This window comes from Seriola dumerili, unplaced genomic scaffold, assembly GCF_002260705.1.
Source record: "Seriola dumerili isolate Sdu_G_001 unplaced genomic scaffold, Sdu_1.0 BDQW01000417.1, whole genome shotgun sequence".
In the NCBI taxonomy this organism is placed as follows: Eukaryota; Metazoa; Chordata; class Actinopteri; order Carangiformes; family Carangidae; genus Seriola; species Seriola dumerili.
The window spans coordinates 378,324-391,246 of record NW_019174672.1 but is presented as its reverse complement, the minus strand read 5'-3'; the positions used below and the strand labels follow the sequence as shown (position 1 = coordinate 391,246).

Genomic DNA, 12,923 nt, shown 5'->3' with positions numbered 1-12,923 from the left:
GCGCAACCTGCAGGACAGCTCAGGTGTTTCGTCTCCAGTAAAGACCACTAACCAGACCTGATAGACCCTCAGAATTAGACCAGCACTGGTCCTGGTTCTCAGACTGAGAGAACATTTCAGGGACAAAAGGACAGATAAAGTCTCAGAGACAGAAAAGCAGTGTGTGTAATAATTATAATAATTTAATGCTTTGTGTTGAACTTTATACAGTTTTACTGTGTGAACCTGAATGCTGCAACAATTTTCTCAGTGATAAAGTCCAAAGTCATCATTTGCAATAAACACTGAAACATGGCTTCATGTGCAATGTGTGAACAGATTTCTGCCTTTAAAACATTTCCTGTTAATAATGTTGACTTTATGTTTCTCTGATTTCTTTTCATTTGAATTATTCTTAATTAATTAATGGGTTGAATCAGACCTCTGATCTTCACTCACACAGACTGAGACCAAAGGAAGATCCGTTTCCCACACCGGGAGTTGAAACCCGGCCCGCCTGGGTGAAAACCAGGAATCCTAAACCGCTAGACCATGTGGGACTTCTCCATGTGAGGAGCTGAAGATACTGTTGCTTCTTAAAGTATTCTTCACACCAGCAGCTTTGTTCATGTGTCAGTGGTTCCGGTTCAGCTGCCAGTGGGCGACCACATTTATCCAGCATGAATCTGAGTCTAAGTGACTGGGGTTGTTAAGTTACTCAACTAACCGAGTTAATCTGTGGTAGAACAGATGAATATAACATGGTCCCTTCTGTACTTGTGTGATCTGACTCTCAGACGAATCCACTGACTGTGGAAACTGGTCTGAAGCGTTTCAAGTTGTTTGACTTTGATAGTTTCAGTTTCATTCCAGCTGCGTAGAGGAGAGAGTGCATGTCTGAGCTTGATGTCGTTGTTGATTTTGAATGTAATGTGTTTGGTGTGTTGGTGTTTGTTGTTGTGAGTTGTGTGTGTTGTTGTGTTGTTGTGTGTGTTGTTGTTGATTGTGTGTTGTTGTTGTTGTTGTTGTGTTGTGTTTTTTTGATTGTTTGTTGAGTTGTTAGTTGTTGTTGAGTTGAGTTATGTTTTGGTTGTTGTTAGTTGGGTTAAGTCTAGTTCGTGTGTTGTTGTTGAGTTTGTTTGTTGTTGTTTGTTGAGGTTGGAGTTGGTGTTTTGCTGAGTGTTGTTTGTTGTGTTGTGTATTGGTGTGTTGTTGACGTTGTTTGTTTGTTGACGTTGAGACGTGGAGTTGTGTGTTGTTGTTGAGTTGTTGTGTTGTGTGTTGTTGTTGAGTTGTGTGTGTTGTGTGTTGCCATGGCAGCAGCAGCTCTCGGTCTGTGTCGTCAGTCAGAGTGATGAGTTCAGCTTCCACTCATTCGACTAAGCCTGAAACAAAACCTTCACAAAGCCTCAGAGATAGATATCTGCAACAGACAGACATGAATCACTGCTGCACAAACACACACACACACACACACACACACACACACACACACACACCTCACTGGTGCAGCTCAAACGGACATATAAACTGTAGATTTGGTTTGATTAGTGTTTCAGTCTTTATGCAGCTTCACCAAAACCCTCTTTGTCCTTTAAGTTAAAATTAATCCGCCGCTAAAAATAGTCCCCAACAGCTGCCCTGTTTCCTCCTGTGTGATAGAGACGACAGTGATCAGCTGATTCAGTAAATTAGAGAAGCATTTTAAAAATGAAACTTGATATTAGTGAGGAGTCTTTACGTCTTCGGTAGGAACCAGTGAGCGCAGAGACACAGACAGAGGAGGACAGAGTTTAGAGACAGACATCTGAATAAACTAGTCTCTTGCTTTTGGTCCAGTCAGATGAACATGAATAACTTTATCCACTAAAACTTTATAAACTTTACACCAACTTGTTGTCGTCATGACGTCATAACACAGTGATGTAACAGCAGCAGAAAAGCCTGGACACCCAGTGAGAGCCGTGACTCCGCCCCCTGTCTTTATTGTAGTCAGCTGTTCGTGACAAAGGCTGCACAATGATCCAGCAGCTAACTTAAAAAAAAACTCATCAAACAAAGGTGCTTTTCTAATGAAGCATATTTCAGCTGAGAACTGCTGAGCTCAGCACGCTGTCTGCAAGAAGGCATTTCCTTTGTGAGTGTTCAGCTCTGATCACTGACCTTTGTTTCTCTGACAATGGAAATATTCAATAACAAGAAGACCTGCCAAATCCCCCCCCACACACACACAACAAGCCCCCAATGATAACAGTGTAATGTGGCTGAGTGTACTCAGTGTCCAGTTTATTAGGTACACTTGTCCACAGCTGACAAAGTGTGATCCAAACCTGGTTCTAATGTTCTGATGAAAGAACACGATAAAAGTGAAGAACCTGAACACACGACGAGAGCAGACTCAACACAAACTGAACCTTACAACCTTCATGAAGGAGGATTATCACAGGACTGAGTTAGATTTACCCCTCACACACTGTTGATGCTTCTGCCTTCACAGTAAGAGCTCCCTCATGATAAGTGTCTGTAGTGAATCTATGCAGAAAGTATAAACACCCTCTCTGACATTAACACATGGAGGATTCATCCTTCATTAAAGTGTCAGAGCAGGGAGAGAGTATTCTTTCATCTTACTCTAAGGCTAACCCAAAGCTAATTCATTTTCTGGCTAATTAGCTAGCTAACGTGCTAAGCTAATAAGCCAGGTATGACGAGCGCATTCACTCCGATACCTGCTAATTAGTAACATTGTTTCACTCTCCTCTAAAAACAGAAGCTCAGACTTCTGTTAGTCAGCTGTTAGCAGCTAGCTAATTGTGACAACACCCACCTGTCACTCAAAGAGGCCACGCCCTCAATCCTCCATAACTGTAGTCCTTAATAAAATGTGAACAGGTGAGATATATAAACAGGTGTCATGAAGGAGCAAATTAGTTTCTGTACCAGACTGTAAACATGTTGATTTCTGCTGTAAAGTTTGAAGTCTGACTCACTGTTGGAGCCAGACTCTAGTGGTCATTAGAGGAACTGCAGCTGCTGGTTCTTCACTGTTGACTTCACTTGTCATGTTCTGACTGTATCTGTGTCACTGCGTAAGGTGAATAAACACCCCGTCCAATCAGAGCTGCTCATCGCTCCTGATGTTTCCTGATTATGTTTCTCTGCATCAGCTCATCACTCACTGCAGGACTCTGATTGGATGAAGCTACTTCCTGTTACAGGGTTCAGGTTAGTCTCAGTAACACCTGGAGGGAACTTCTTCAGATTTGACACAAACATTCACTTGGACTCCAAGTTGGAAGGAGGTGATTGTTGTCAGTTGTCAGTCAGTTGTGACCATAGTAACAGAAACAGTTGAGCTCAGGTCACAGCTGAGGACAATCAGAGTCAATCAAGTCAGAGCAGTGAACACAGTCACGTCTTCATTCACCGCTCATTACAGGGTTCATATGATCTAATCAGCAGGTCTCCATCAGTCTGAGAGCTGAGCATCACACTCCGTTTAACCCTGATGTCCCTGAACGCATCCGGTCTGGTCCTGGTGTGTCCTGGTCTGGTCTGGTCTAGTCTGGTCTGGTCTGGTCTGGTCCGATCTGGTCCGGTCTGGTCTGGTCTGGTCTGGTCTGCTCTAGTCTAGTCCGGTCTAGTCCAGTCTAGTCTGGTCCGGTCTGGTCCGATCTGGTCTGGTCTGGTCTGGTCCGGTCCGGTCCTGGTGTGTCCTGGTCTGGTTCGGTCTGGTCTGGTCTAGTCTGGTCTAGTCCGGTCTAGTCTGGTCTGGTCTAGTCTAGTCTGGTCCGGTCTGCTCTGGTCCGGTCCGGTCCAGTCTAGTCTAGTCTAGTCTAGTCTGGTCCGGTCTGCTCTGGTCCGGTCCGGTCCAGTCTAGTCTAGTCTAGTCTAGTCTGGTCCGGTCTGCTCTGGTCCGGTCCGGTCCAGTCTAGTCTAGTCTAGTCTAGTCTGGTCCGGTCTGCTCTGGTCCGGTCCGGTCCAGTCTAGTCTAGTCTAGTCTAGTCTGGTCCGGTCTGCTCTGGTCCGGTCCGGTCCAGTCTAGTCTAGTCTAGTCTAGTCTGGTCCGGTCTGCTCTGGTCCGGTCCGGTCCAGTCTAGTCTAGTCTAGTCTAGTCTGGTCCGGTCTGCTCTGGTCCGGTCCGGTCCAGTCTAGTCTAGTCTAGTCTAGTCTGGTCCGGTCTGCTCTGGTCCGGTCCGGTCCAGTCTAGTCTAGTCTAGTCTAGTCTGGTCCGGTCTGCTCTGGTCCGGTCCGGTCCAGTCTAGTCTAGTCTAGTCTAGTCTGGTCCGGTCTGCTCTGGTCCGGTCCGGTCCAGTCTAGTCTAGTCTAGTCTAGTCTGGTCCGGTCTGCTCTGGTCCGGTCCGGTCCAGTCTAGTCTAGTCTAGTCTAGTCTGGTCCGGTCTGCTCTGGTCCGGTCCGGTCCAGTCTAGTCTAGTCTAGTCTAGTCTGGTCCGGTCTGCTCTGGTCCGGTCCGGTCCAGTCTAGTCCAGTCTAGTCTGGTCCGGGCTCGTCCGATCTGGTCTGGTCTGGTCTGGTCTGGTCCGGTCCGGTCTGGTGTGTCCTGGTCTGGTCCGGTCTGGTCTGGTCCGGTCCAGTCTAGTCTAGTCTAGTCTAGTCTGGTCCGGTCTGCTCTGGTCCGGTCCGGTCCAGTCTAGTCTAGTCTAGTCTAGTCTGGTCCGGTCTGCTCTGGTCCGGTCCGGTCCAGTCTAGTCTAGTCTGGTCTAGTCTAGTCTGGTCCGGTCAAGTCTAGTCTGGTCTAGTCTAGTCTGGTCCGGTCAAGTCTAGTCTGGTCTAGTCTAGTCTGGTCCGGTCCAGTCTAGTCTAGTCTGGTCTAGTCTAGTCTGGTCTGGTCCGGTCTAGTCTGGTCTGGTCTGGTCCGGTCCAGTCTAGTCTAGTCTGCTCTAGTCTGGTCTGCTCTAGTCTGGTCTGGTCTGGTCCGGTCCAGTCTAGTCTAGTCTAGTCTGGTCTGGTCTGGTCTGGTCCGGTCTGGTCTGGTCTGGTCTGCTCTGGTCCGGTCTGGTCCGGTCTGCTCTGGTCCGGTCTGGTCCGGTCTAGTCTAGTCTGGTCCGGTCCAGTCTAGTCTAGTCTGGTCTGGTCCGGTCCGGTCCGGTCCGGTCCGGTCTGGTCTGGTCCGGTCCGGTCTGGTGTTCCCAGATCAACAGACACACAGCAACAGGAAGTTAAAGAGAAAAGCGGTCAGGCCGGTCTGGTCCGGTCTAGTCTAGTCTAGTCTAGTCTGCTCTGGTCCGGTCTGGTCTGGTCCGGTCCAGTCTAGTCTAGTCTGCTCTAGTCTGGTCTGCTCTAGTCTGGTCTGGTCTGGTCCGGTCCAGTCTAGTCTAGTCTAGTCTGGTCTGGTCTGGTCTGGTCCGGTCTGGTCTGGTCTGGTCTGCTCTGGTCCGGTCTGGTCCGGTCTGCTCTGGTCCGGTCTGGTCCGGTCTAGTCTAGTCTGGTCCGGTCCAGTCTAGTCTAGTCTGGTCTGGTCCGGTCCGGTCCGGTCCGGTCCGGTCTGGTCTGGTCCGGTCCGGTCTGGTGTTCCCAGATCAACAGACACACAGCAACAGGAAGTTAAAGAGAAAAGCGGTCAGGCCGGTCTCTGCGTTATCTGATAAAAGCTGTTAAAGGTGAGTCAGACTCGCTGAGGGAAGGTGTGAGTATGTGAATGAATGCAGCAGGTGGTCGATGGTGTAAATGATAAGAGTGATTCAGCAGAGATGAACTCACGACACTGATTCAATCAATGAGATTAATGGATGTTGAATTCTTTCACACACGCTGCAGGTTTTAGATTGACTCTGGATCTTGTTATTTGTGTTTGATGCATCGTCATGATGCTTTTTGTTTGTTGTTTTTTGTTGGGTTTTTTTGTTGTTTTTTCTTTATTCAGTGTCTTTGTGAAACGTTTGTTTTCATGTTCGTAGCATGTTCCTTCGAGTCAAGACAAGTTTCTCCTTCAGGACACAATAAGAGCAACCTTTGTTTGTTTGTTTGTTTGTTTGTTTGTTTGTTTGTTTGTTTGTCCGTCCCTCTTCAGGGACCTGGAGGGTGAACAGGTTTCAGTTTTCAGCTGCTGAGAATAGAAATGACCATAATTCAGACCTTTGAGTTTGTCTCCACCCAGAGGAGCAGAGAGGAACTGCAGGTGATGGAAGGAACAATAACTCGTTTCCTATTCTCTTTCATTTTGCTCACGTTCTTTCCTCATCACTGATTGGCTCCTGTTTTCACCTTTGCCACGCCCCATTTATCTGATGAAGATCACCTGGTCATTCCAGGGTTTTTTATTTATTCATTCACTTTTTCACCTTTACAGTTCTGGTAGGAGGAGTTGGTGTGTCCATGTCTGTCTGACTTTATTGGCTCCTAGTTTACAGCTCTTCTTCTTCTGTGGTTTGGCTAATGTTTTTGTTTTTGTGTTTTCTGAAATATTATTGTTGTGTTTTGTCCGGTGTTGTTGTGTTTGGCGCCTCAGGGCTTCCGAAGCTGACACACCTGTCATCACAGAGCCTGAGACGAGACTCCTCGCTCCCTCTCAGGTCTGAGCTCTAAGAACAAACTCCACCCGCCTGGTGTGACAGGAGCCATAAAACAAACGCTCAGTGGAACCCACTGCTGACACTGCAGAGTCTCAGTTTACCAGCAGGCCGCTCTTCACTTTCACTTCCTCTTCACTCGGTGGTTCTTTCACTGTGAATTTATCCACAGAGGAACTTCCTGTTCTCTCCGAACACGGACACGTTCTGTGTTTTCAGGACTGACCCGGACTCTCTCTGGTTTCCTGGACCTCCTGAACCAACGGACGGTAAGAGGGTGACAGAGTCCTAATCCAGACCGGTGAGGACGAGTCAGGCTGTTACTGGTTGGTCTGGTGTGATTGTGTTGCAGATCAGCTGACTGGGTGTGATGGCATTGCCACAGAAGACCACCACAGACCAGACGGAGACGGAGCGACCTCGAGCTTCAGGTAGAGTCTCACAGTGCTGTTGGACCACTGGTGTCTGTATTTATAAAGACACGTCCTCCTCTACCCAGGGGTGAGGGTGAGGGTGAGGGGTGAGGGGTGAGGGCTGAGGGGACCCCTGGACCAGAAGCTCCAGATTAAGTGACTGTTAACATTTCTAGAGTCCAGATCTCAATGAATCCTCTGAATGTTTTGGTTTTTTTTGTGTGTGTGTGTGTGTGTGTGTGTGTGTGTGTGTGTAGATGAAGCTCCCAGTTGTTCCAGTTTGACCACTAAGGAGCTGCAGCAGAACCTGAGGGCAGTGAAGCAGAGAGAGCGGCTCGTCAGACTGCTGTTTGAAATCCCCTCCACTCGCATCGTTGACCAGGCTCTGTCTAAATATGTGGTGAGACACACACACACACACACACACACACACACACACAGGGAATCTGAGGTAACACTCACCTGGTCTCTGACTGCAGCTCAGTGGATCCAGATCAGAGACAAGTCCTCATGTTATTAACAAACACGTCTGCACATGTGATTTTAAAGGTCCCTATAGTAGTATATACTTCCTGAACTTTGTGATGTCACAAGAAAGCAGTCTCCGAGCCCCGCCCACCTGGACCCACCATCCAAACCTTGCAGGATTTGGTTTCTCTGAGTGTTTTTACCTGATATCTGATAAAATTTTTATTTGATCAGACTGAACATAAAGACGAGTTTGTTTGTTTGCAGGTGTATGAGATTGTGGTGATGCGTTCAGGCAGCTTCGATTCCCACCGTGTTTCCGTTGAGCGCCGTTATAGCGACTTTTCCCGCTTCCACCACAAACTGCAGGAGGAGTTTGGCGAGGAGCTGGAGGAGGTGCTCCTCCCCCGCAAACTGCTGACGGGGAACTTCAGCCCTGACATCATCTCTGAGCGCCGCCTGGCCCTCCAGGATTACTTGGCGAAGCTGTACTCCGTTCGCTGCGCGCGACACTCGCCGCACTTCCCCACGTTCTTCACCGAGCAGGAGCAGCGGCGGGCGCACAGTCTGCTGAGGGCGGGGCAGTTTCAGGCGGCTCTGCAGCAGCTGCAGGTGGTTCTGGAGATCCAGGAGAAGCTGTTACCGTGGCAGAGCCCCACCCTGATCGTACCCACCGTCTGCGCCCTGGCCATCTGTTATCGGGACCTGGAGCAGCCGGAGCAGGCATTCGCCGCCGCTCAGAGGGCGCTGCCTCCGGTGCGGCGGTACGGACTCAAACGCTACAGGGCGTCTCTGCTGGACCTGCTGGTGGATTTAGGGTACGAGCTGGGTCGGCCTGTGGCCCAGATCCAGGACGAGCTGAGGGCGCTGAGAGACGCTGAGAGAGGAGAGGTGACCTCCCGCTCTCTGAAGGAGCTGGTCGTTCAGGAGTTTGTCTGAAGACGAGGCTGATTGTGGGACCCTGGCCCCGGACCCTGAACAGACTGAACTGAAGACAGAAGCAGTTCCTTATATAATACTGATGTTTATATTGTCCTAAACAATCAGGAACAACAAAGTGAATCTTGAGCTCTTTACATCAAACCCACAGAGCCGAGGACAGAGACCGAGGCTGTCCTTTACTTCAGGTGATGTTCAGTATATTTACTGTGTGTGTAGATCAACCTGCTCTGTCATCTCTGCAGAGGAACCTGTGTGTCAACCTGTTGCTGCTTCTCAACACAGATTACTCAACACTCCAACTGTTTCAACAAAACGAAGGAGAACTGCTGAGACGTCTGAAATTACCCAAGAACCGATTTCACTGTTTGTTCCGTTTTTCTTCAGGTCACTCACTGCGAACATCGCACCACATACACACTAATGTAAACATCTGTAAAGGTCCTGAAACGATCATGAAACTTTAAGAGTCACTGTGTAAAAACTATGACGGTTATTTAAATGTTGGACACAAGAAAAACTGAAGGAAAGTTTCTGAACATTTTGACTTTTGAAAGGAGTTTCTAGCTGAAAGTATGAATGAGTAGAAGGGGTCTGTCCATTCATTTCTACGGGAGAAACTGCAGAAAAAATGGAATATTTCAAAAAGTATGAAATATATCAATAAACTGAATACACCTGATAATGTTCTTAATGTTTTTATGACTCTTTATACCTTACCATACTGTGACATTTCTATGACGTTTTTAATGCTTTATTATACTATGACATTTTTTTTACTTTATTGCCATATTCAAACAGTAGCAGGCAATTAACATTACAGAACAGAACCACCTTGAGCCTGGGCCTCACCTCACATACATGCACCCATACAATAGGTAGGATAGCACCTTGTAGGAGTAGAGCCTTCCCCCAAATACCTCAATTCAGATATGCATACACCTGCATACACACATACATATATACAAATACATCTACACAAACATACACACATGTACAGATACACAGACATAAAGCGAACAAAGATCCTAACTAACGTGATCAATAACTGAAGCCCATCTTCTTGTAAAATGAGGTAACTGTAGCTGGGCAGTCATGTGATTCATCATATAGACATGTTTGATCTTTTCTAGCCACTGAAGGACTGTTGGAGGGTTACGCTTCATCCAACTTATAGTAATTGTTTTTCTTGCAACCTTTAACAGATATTGCAGTATGTAACAGTGATATGTATTAAACCAATGTTCAGGCATTATTTCCAGTAAATACAATAGTGGGTCCATGGAGATGTCTTTCTCCAAAGTTTTGTCCAATTCTTCTTTAATGTTTTTCCAAAATGTCTGTATTTTTAGGGCAGTCCAAGAATATGTGTGTCTGGTCCCAGACCATACAACATTTTCTTCAACATTTGTTGGTATAATTGTTCTATGACGTTTTTGATGCCTTACTACTTATTAGTTTTATATTTATGTGACTTCTACATTCAAACTTTGTAATTCTGGATGAAATGTAACAAACTTTTCTTCATCACATCAAAACAATAAAGAAGAAGTTTGGAAAGGTACGGGAAATGGTTATCCAGGGGCATGGGGCACTGGGAGGAAGAGCAGGACAATGGTTTATCACACAACAGTCAACCTGTCAGACTGTTGCTCTGTCCTCACTGAGCCTATGAGGCTGTCCATCATAGAAGAATTGGGGAAGAAAAAAAAAAATAAAAGAAAAGCTAGAGAGCATCATATGCTCCATCAATAATTGTAATACAATCGGTCAGTTCTGTATCAATAAAGAAGCTAATCCTGATGATCAGTGTTAATGCAAATGCTAGCTCGCTATTCTTTATTTGCAGTTTATTGGTAGCTGCTAATGCTAAAGCTATCAAGCTACCCCCGCTCTGTGTTCTGTTTGTTTTTTCCACGATAAAAAAAAAAAAAAAAAAAAAAAAAAATCTGCTAACTTACATACATCTCAGCATAAAGCAGTCTATGTTACACCTTACCTGGTTGTGGTTTAACTGGTAGTTTATTTGTAGAGCTTTGGTTGTTGAATTGATAAACAGTTATAGAGTAATTCCTCACTACATCAAAGTTCCTTAACAACAAATCAGACACAGCAAGTTTCCAAACAAGTATTTTAATTGTAATATTCAAGCCAAATATCAATAATCACATCCACGTTGTTTTCTGATGCATTCGATATGACGACTTAAATGTAATAAACATAATATCATTTTAACTCATCTTAAATGTTTAACTGTGTGTGGAAATGCAATTACACAAAATATAAACCGTTGAAATAGGCTCAAAATTCTACTTGTAACTTCAGTGTCACACTGTGTGGGAACTTGAGTGCAAAATTTTAAACAAACACTGTCTTTCACATTGTATCTGCATTACTTCACCACTGGTCATTTGTTTGGTTTCATTAACAAAGTCTGTTTTTCTTTTTACAAATGCAAAACTTGTTCAGTGTATTATTGAGGGTAATTTGAAACACATTACGACAGACCTGCATTGTAAACTAGAGTGAAATCCATCATCAACATAAGATGTTAACAGAATCATTTTAACTCATCCTAACATTTTGTTGTTTAAATCATGCGCATGACTCACCATTTCTTGCTTTCGGGGGGCTGCAAAGGTATGGTTCCAGCCTGAGGAGGATTCTGCCAACCCAATGAAAAAATAAATAAGGACATGTCAAGCAGCTCCTCTTTTCACTATGAAATGTTTTTCAAGCATTCTAAGGACTTCAGAACATAAAAGATGCACCAATCAGCCATTTAAAGGTTATTTAGCATATACTGTAATAAAAATGAGACTTTATGAATAAATCTGAACAAATGATACATTTACATGTGAAGAATTTGTAGAAGAGATTCATTTATTAAAAAAAAAAAAAAAAAAAAAAAAAAAAAACCCACACACACACACACAATACTACACAACTATGTACAAAAAGTGTTTTAGAATGACAAAACTCCTGCTGGGTGAGAAGCACAAAAGGTATTGATAAGGGGAATATGCAAAAGATCACAGTATAGACAACATCTGTCATGTGCAGGGATAATACCTGAAGGTGTTGATGTAATGTGGTTGATAACTGAAGAGGCCAAATGCAGAAGAAAAGGCAGGTGCCGGTGTGATAAGAATTCAATGTACACACTATATAACCAACAAATTGAGTAGTACAAATATGGATATACTGTAAAATACATAAACAGTCGTATATTCATTAAGAATCAGCGGTATGAACATGTTTACACTGTGGGTCTGATTTAATCAGTGGTATAGACAAGTCTTACTTTTCAAAGTGAATGATAGCATGTTACTCACCTAGACCCTCCTCACTGTCTGGACTCTCTGCCGTTGGTGAGACAGGTGGAGGCGGTATTGCATCTGTACTGGCTCAGGTCCCGATAAAGACAGAGGGATGCTGAAATCTCCTGAGAAATGTAAAGACCTAGTCTCACTTTCAATCCCACTGGCTGCATCTCCTTAACAAGTTAAGTAAGTGGTTTACAACATGGTGAACCGAAGACGTTATTCACTCGGTCTACTCGGTCCAACAATCTCAAGTTACAGTCATCAGTTACAAGATGAGCTTAAAGTTACTACGTCCCCAGCTCAGCTGTACAACAGCCGAAGCAACAGACACAATCCTACTAACGCCTATAAACGTCTGTGCGACAACGTACAATATCCCACCTGAAATGGTTTTCGGTACGTTTGTCAGTCGTTTGCACTGATTATACTTTTAGAGAGCTAACACTGAAGCTACTCACCTGGCTAAGCAGGAAAGTTGCTGAGCTCGACATCAAACCGCATCTCTTTCCTCTCAGGAGCTGTCTCCAGCGGTGGAAAGCCCATCGAGATTTACTCGTGTTGCTTCTTTTCTTTGCCCGGTTGAAATCGTGGTTTCTTCGGGAAACGGTCCTCGGGATGCAAATGAATATCGCTCTTTAGGGGCAGTTCAGCCATTCCTGGTTTCTGTGATGCTCACCTACGACAAAACAATCGTCGAAGTGTGTTCTTCTCTCCGCTGGACTGAGGGCAGACTTGAACGCGCCCTATCTGACTCACCATCACGTTCTAGCGTCACCAAAAATGGTTATCACAACACAGGACATATGGACTCGGCGCCTGCCGCATTGCTGCGCATGCTGTATTTCCAGTAGAAATCCAAAAACCAGCAACAGATGTGAAGTCTTGATCATGGACATCATCAATTGGTCGCTGTCACACGCTGCCTGATAGTGTCAATTTTTTTTTTTTTTTTTTTTTTTTTAAAAATATAAAATAAAAAAAAGTTCTGGCCACATCTTATATTGCACCTTTACAGCAAAAATCACCAAAGCTGACATTTAAAAAGTAAAGCTACATGTTAATTGTCCACATTGCAAACCAACTTTGTTTTAACTCAACTGTGAAAACTAAGACATTGAGCTTAACTTGACTGATATTGACACATTTGATGCATACAAAACATTTTGATTTACTTTTACGGTATATCAATCTATGCATGGGATCTAAAATACAATCATGCTTTCCCTTATACTTACATAAAATCTGTGATATACAAACATTTATATTTG

The 12,923-nt window shown here is 44.9% G+C and overlaps 1 protein-coding gene and 1 non-coding gene across 2 annotated transcripts; one reads left to right on the top strand and one right to left on the bottom strand.

Moving 5' to 3' along the window:
* Positions 1-465: 465 nt before the first annotated feature.
* On the bottom strand, positions 466-539 carry trnae-uuc. The gene has a single exon. It is a non-coding gene; the product is annotated as a tRNA-Glu (tRNA).
* A 6,057-nt stretch (positions 540-6,596) lies between these two features.
* On the top strand, positions 6,597-9,815 carry snx20 (sorting nexin 20). Its single transcript, XM_022761633.1, has 3 exons — positions 6,597-6,940; positions 7,180-7,322; positions 7,658-9,815. Exons 1-3 carry the CDS (start codon positions 6,880-6,882, stop codon positions 8,327-8,329), a joined length of 876 nt encoding a protein of 291 aa, XP_022617354.1. The 5' UTR covers positions 6,597-6,879; the 3' UTR covers positions 8,330-9,815.
* The last annotated feature ends 3,108 nt before the right edge of the window (positions 9,816-12,923 follow it).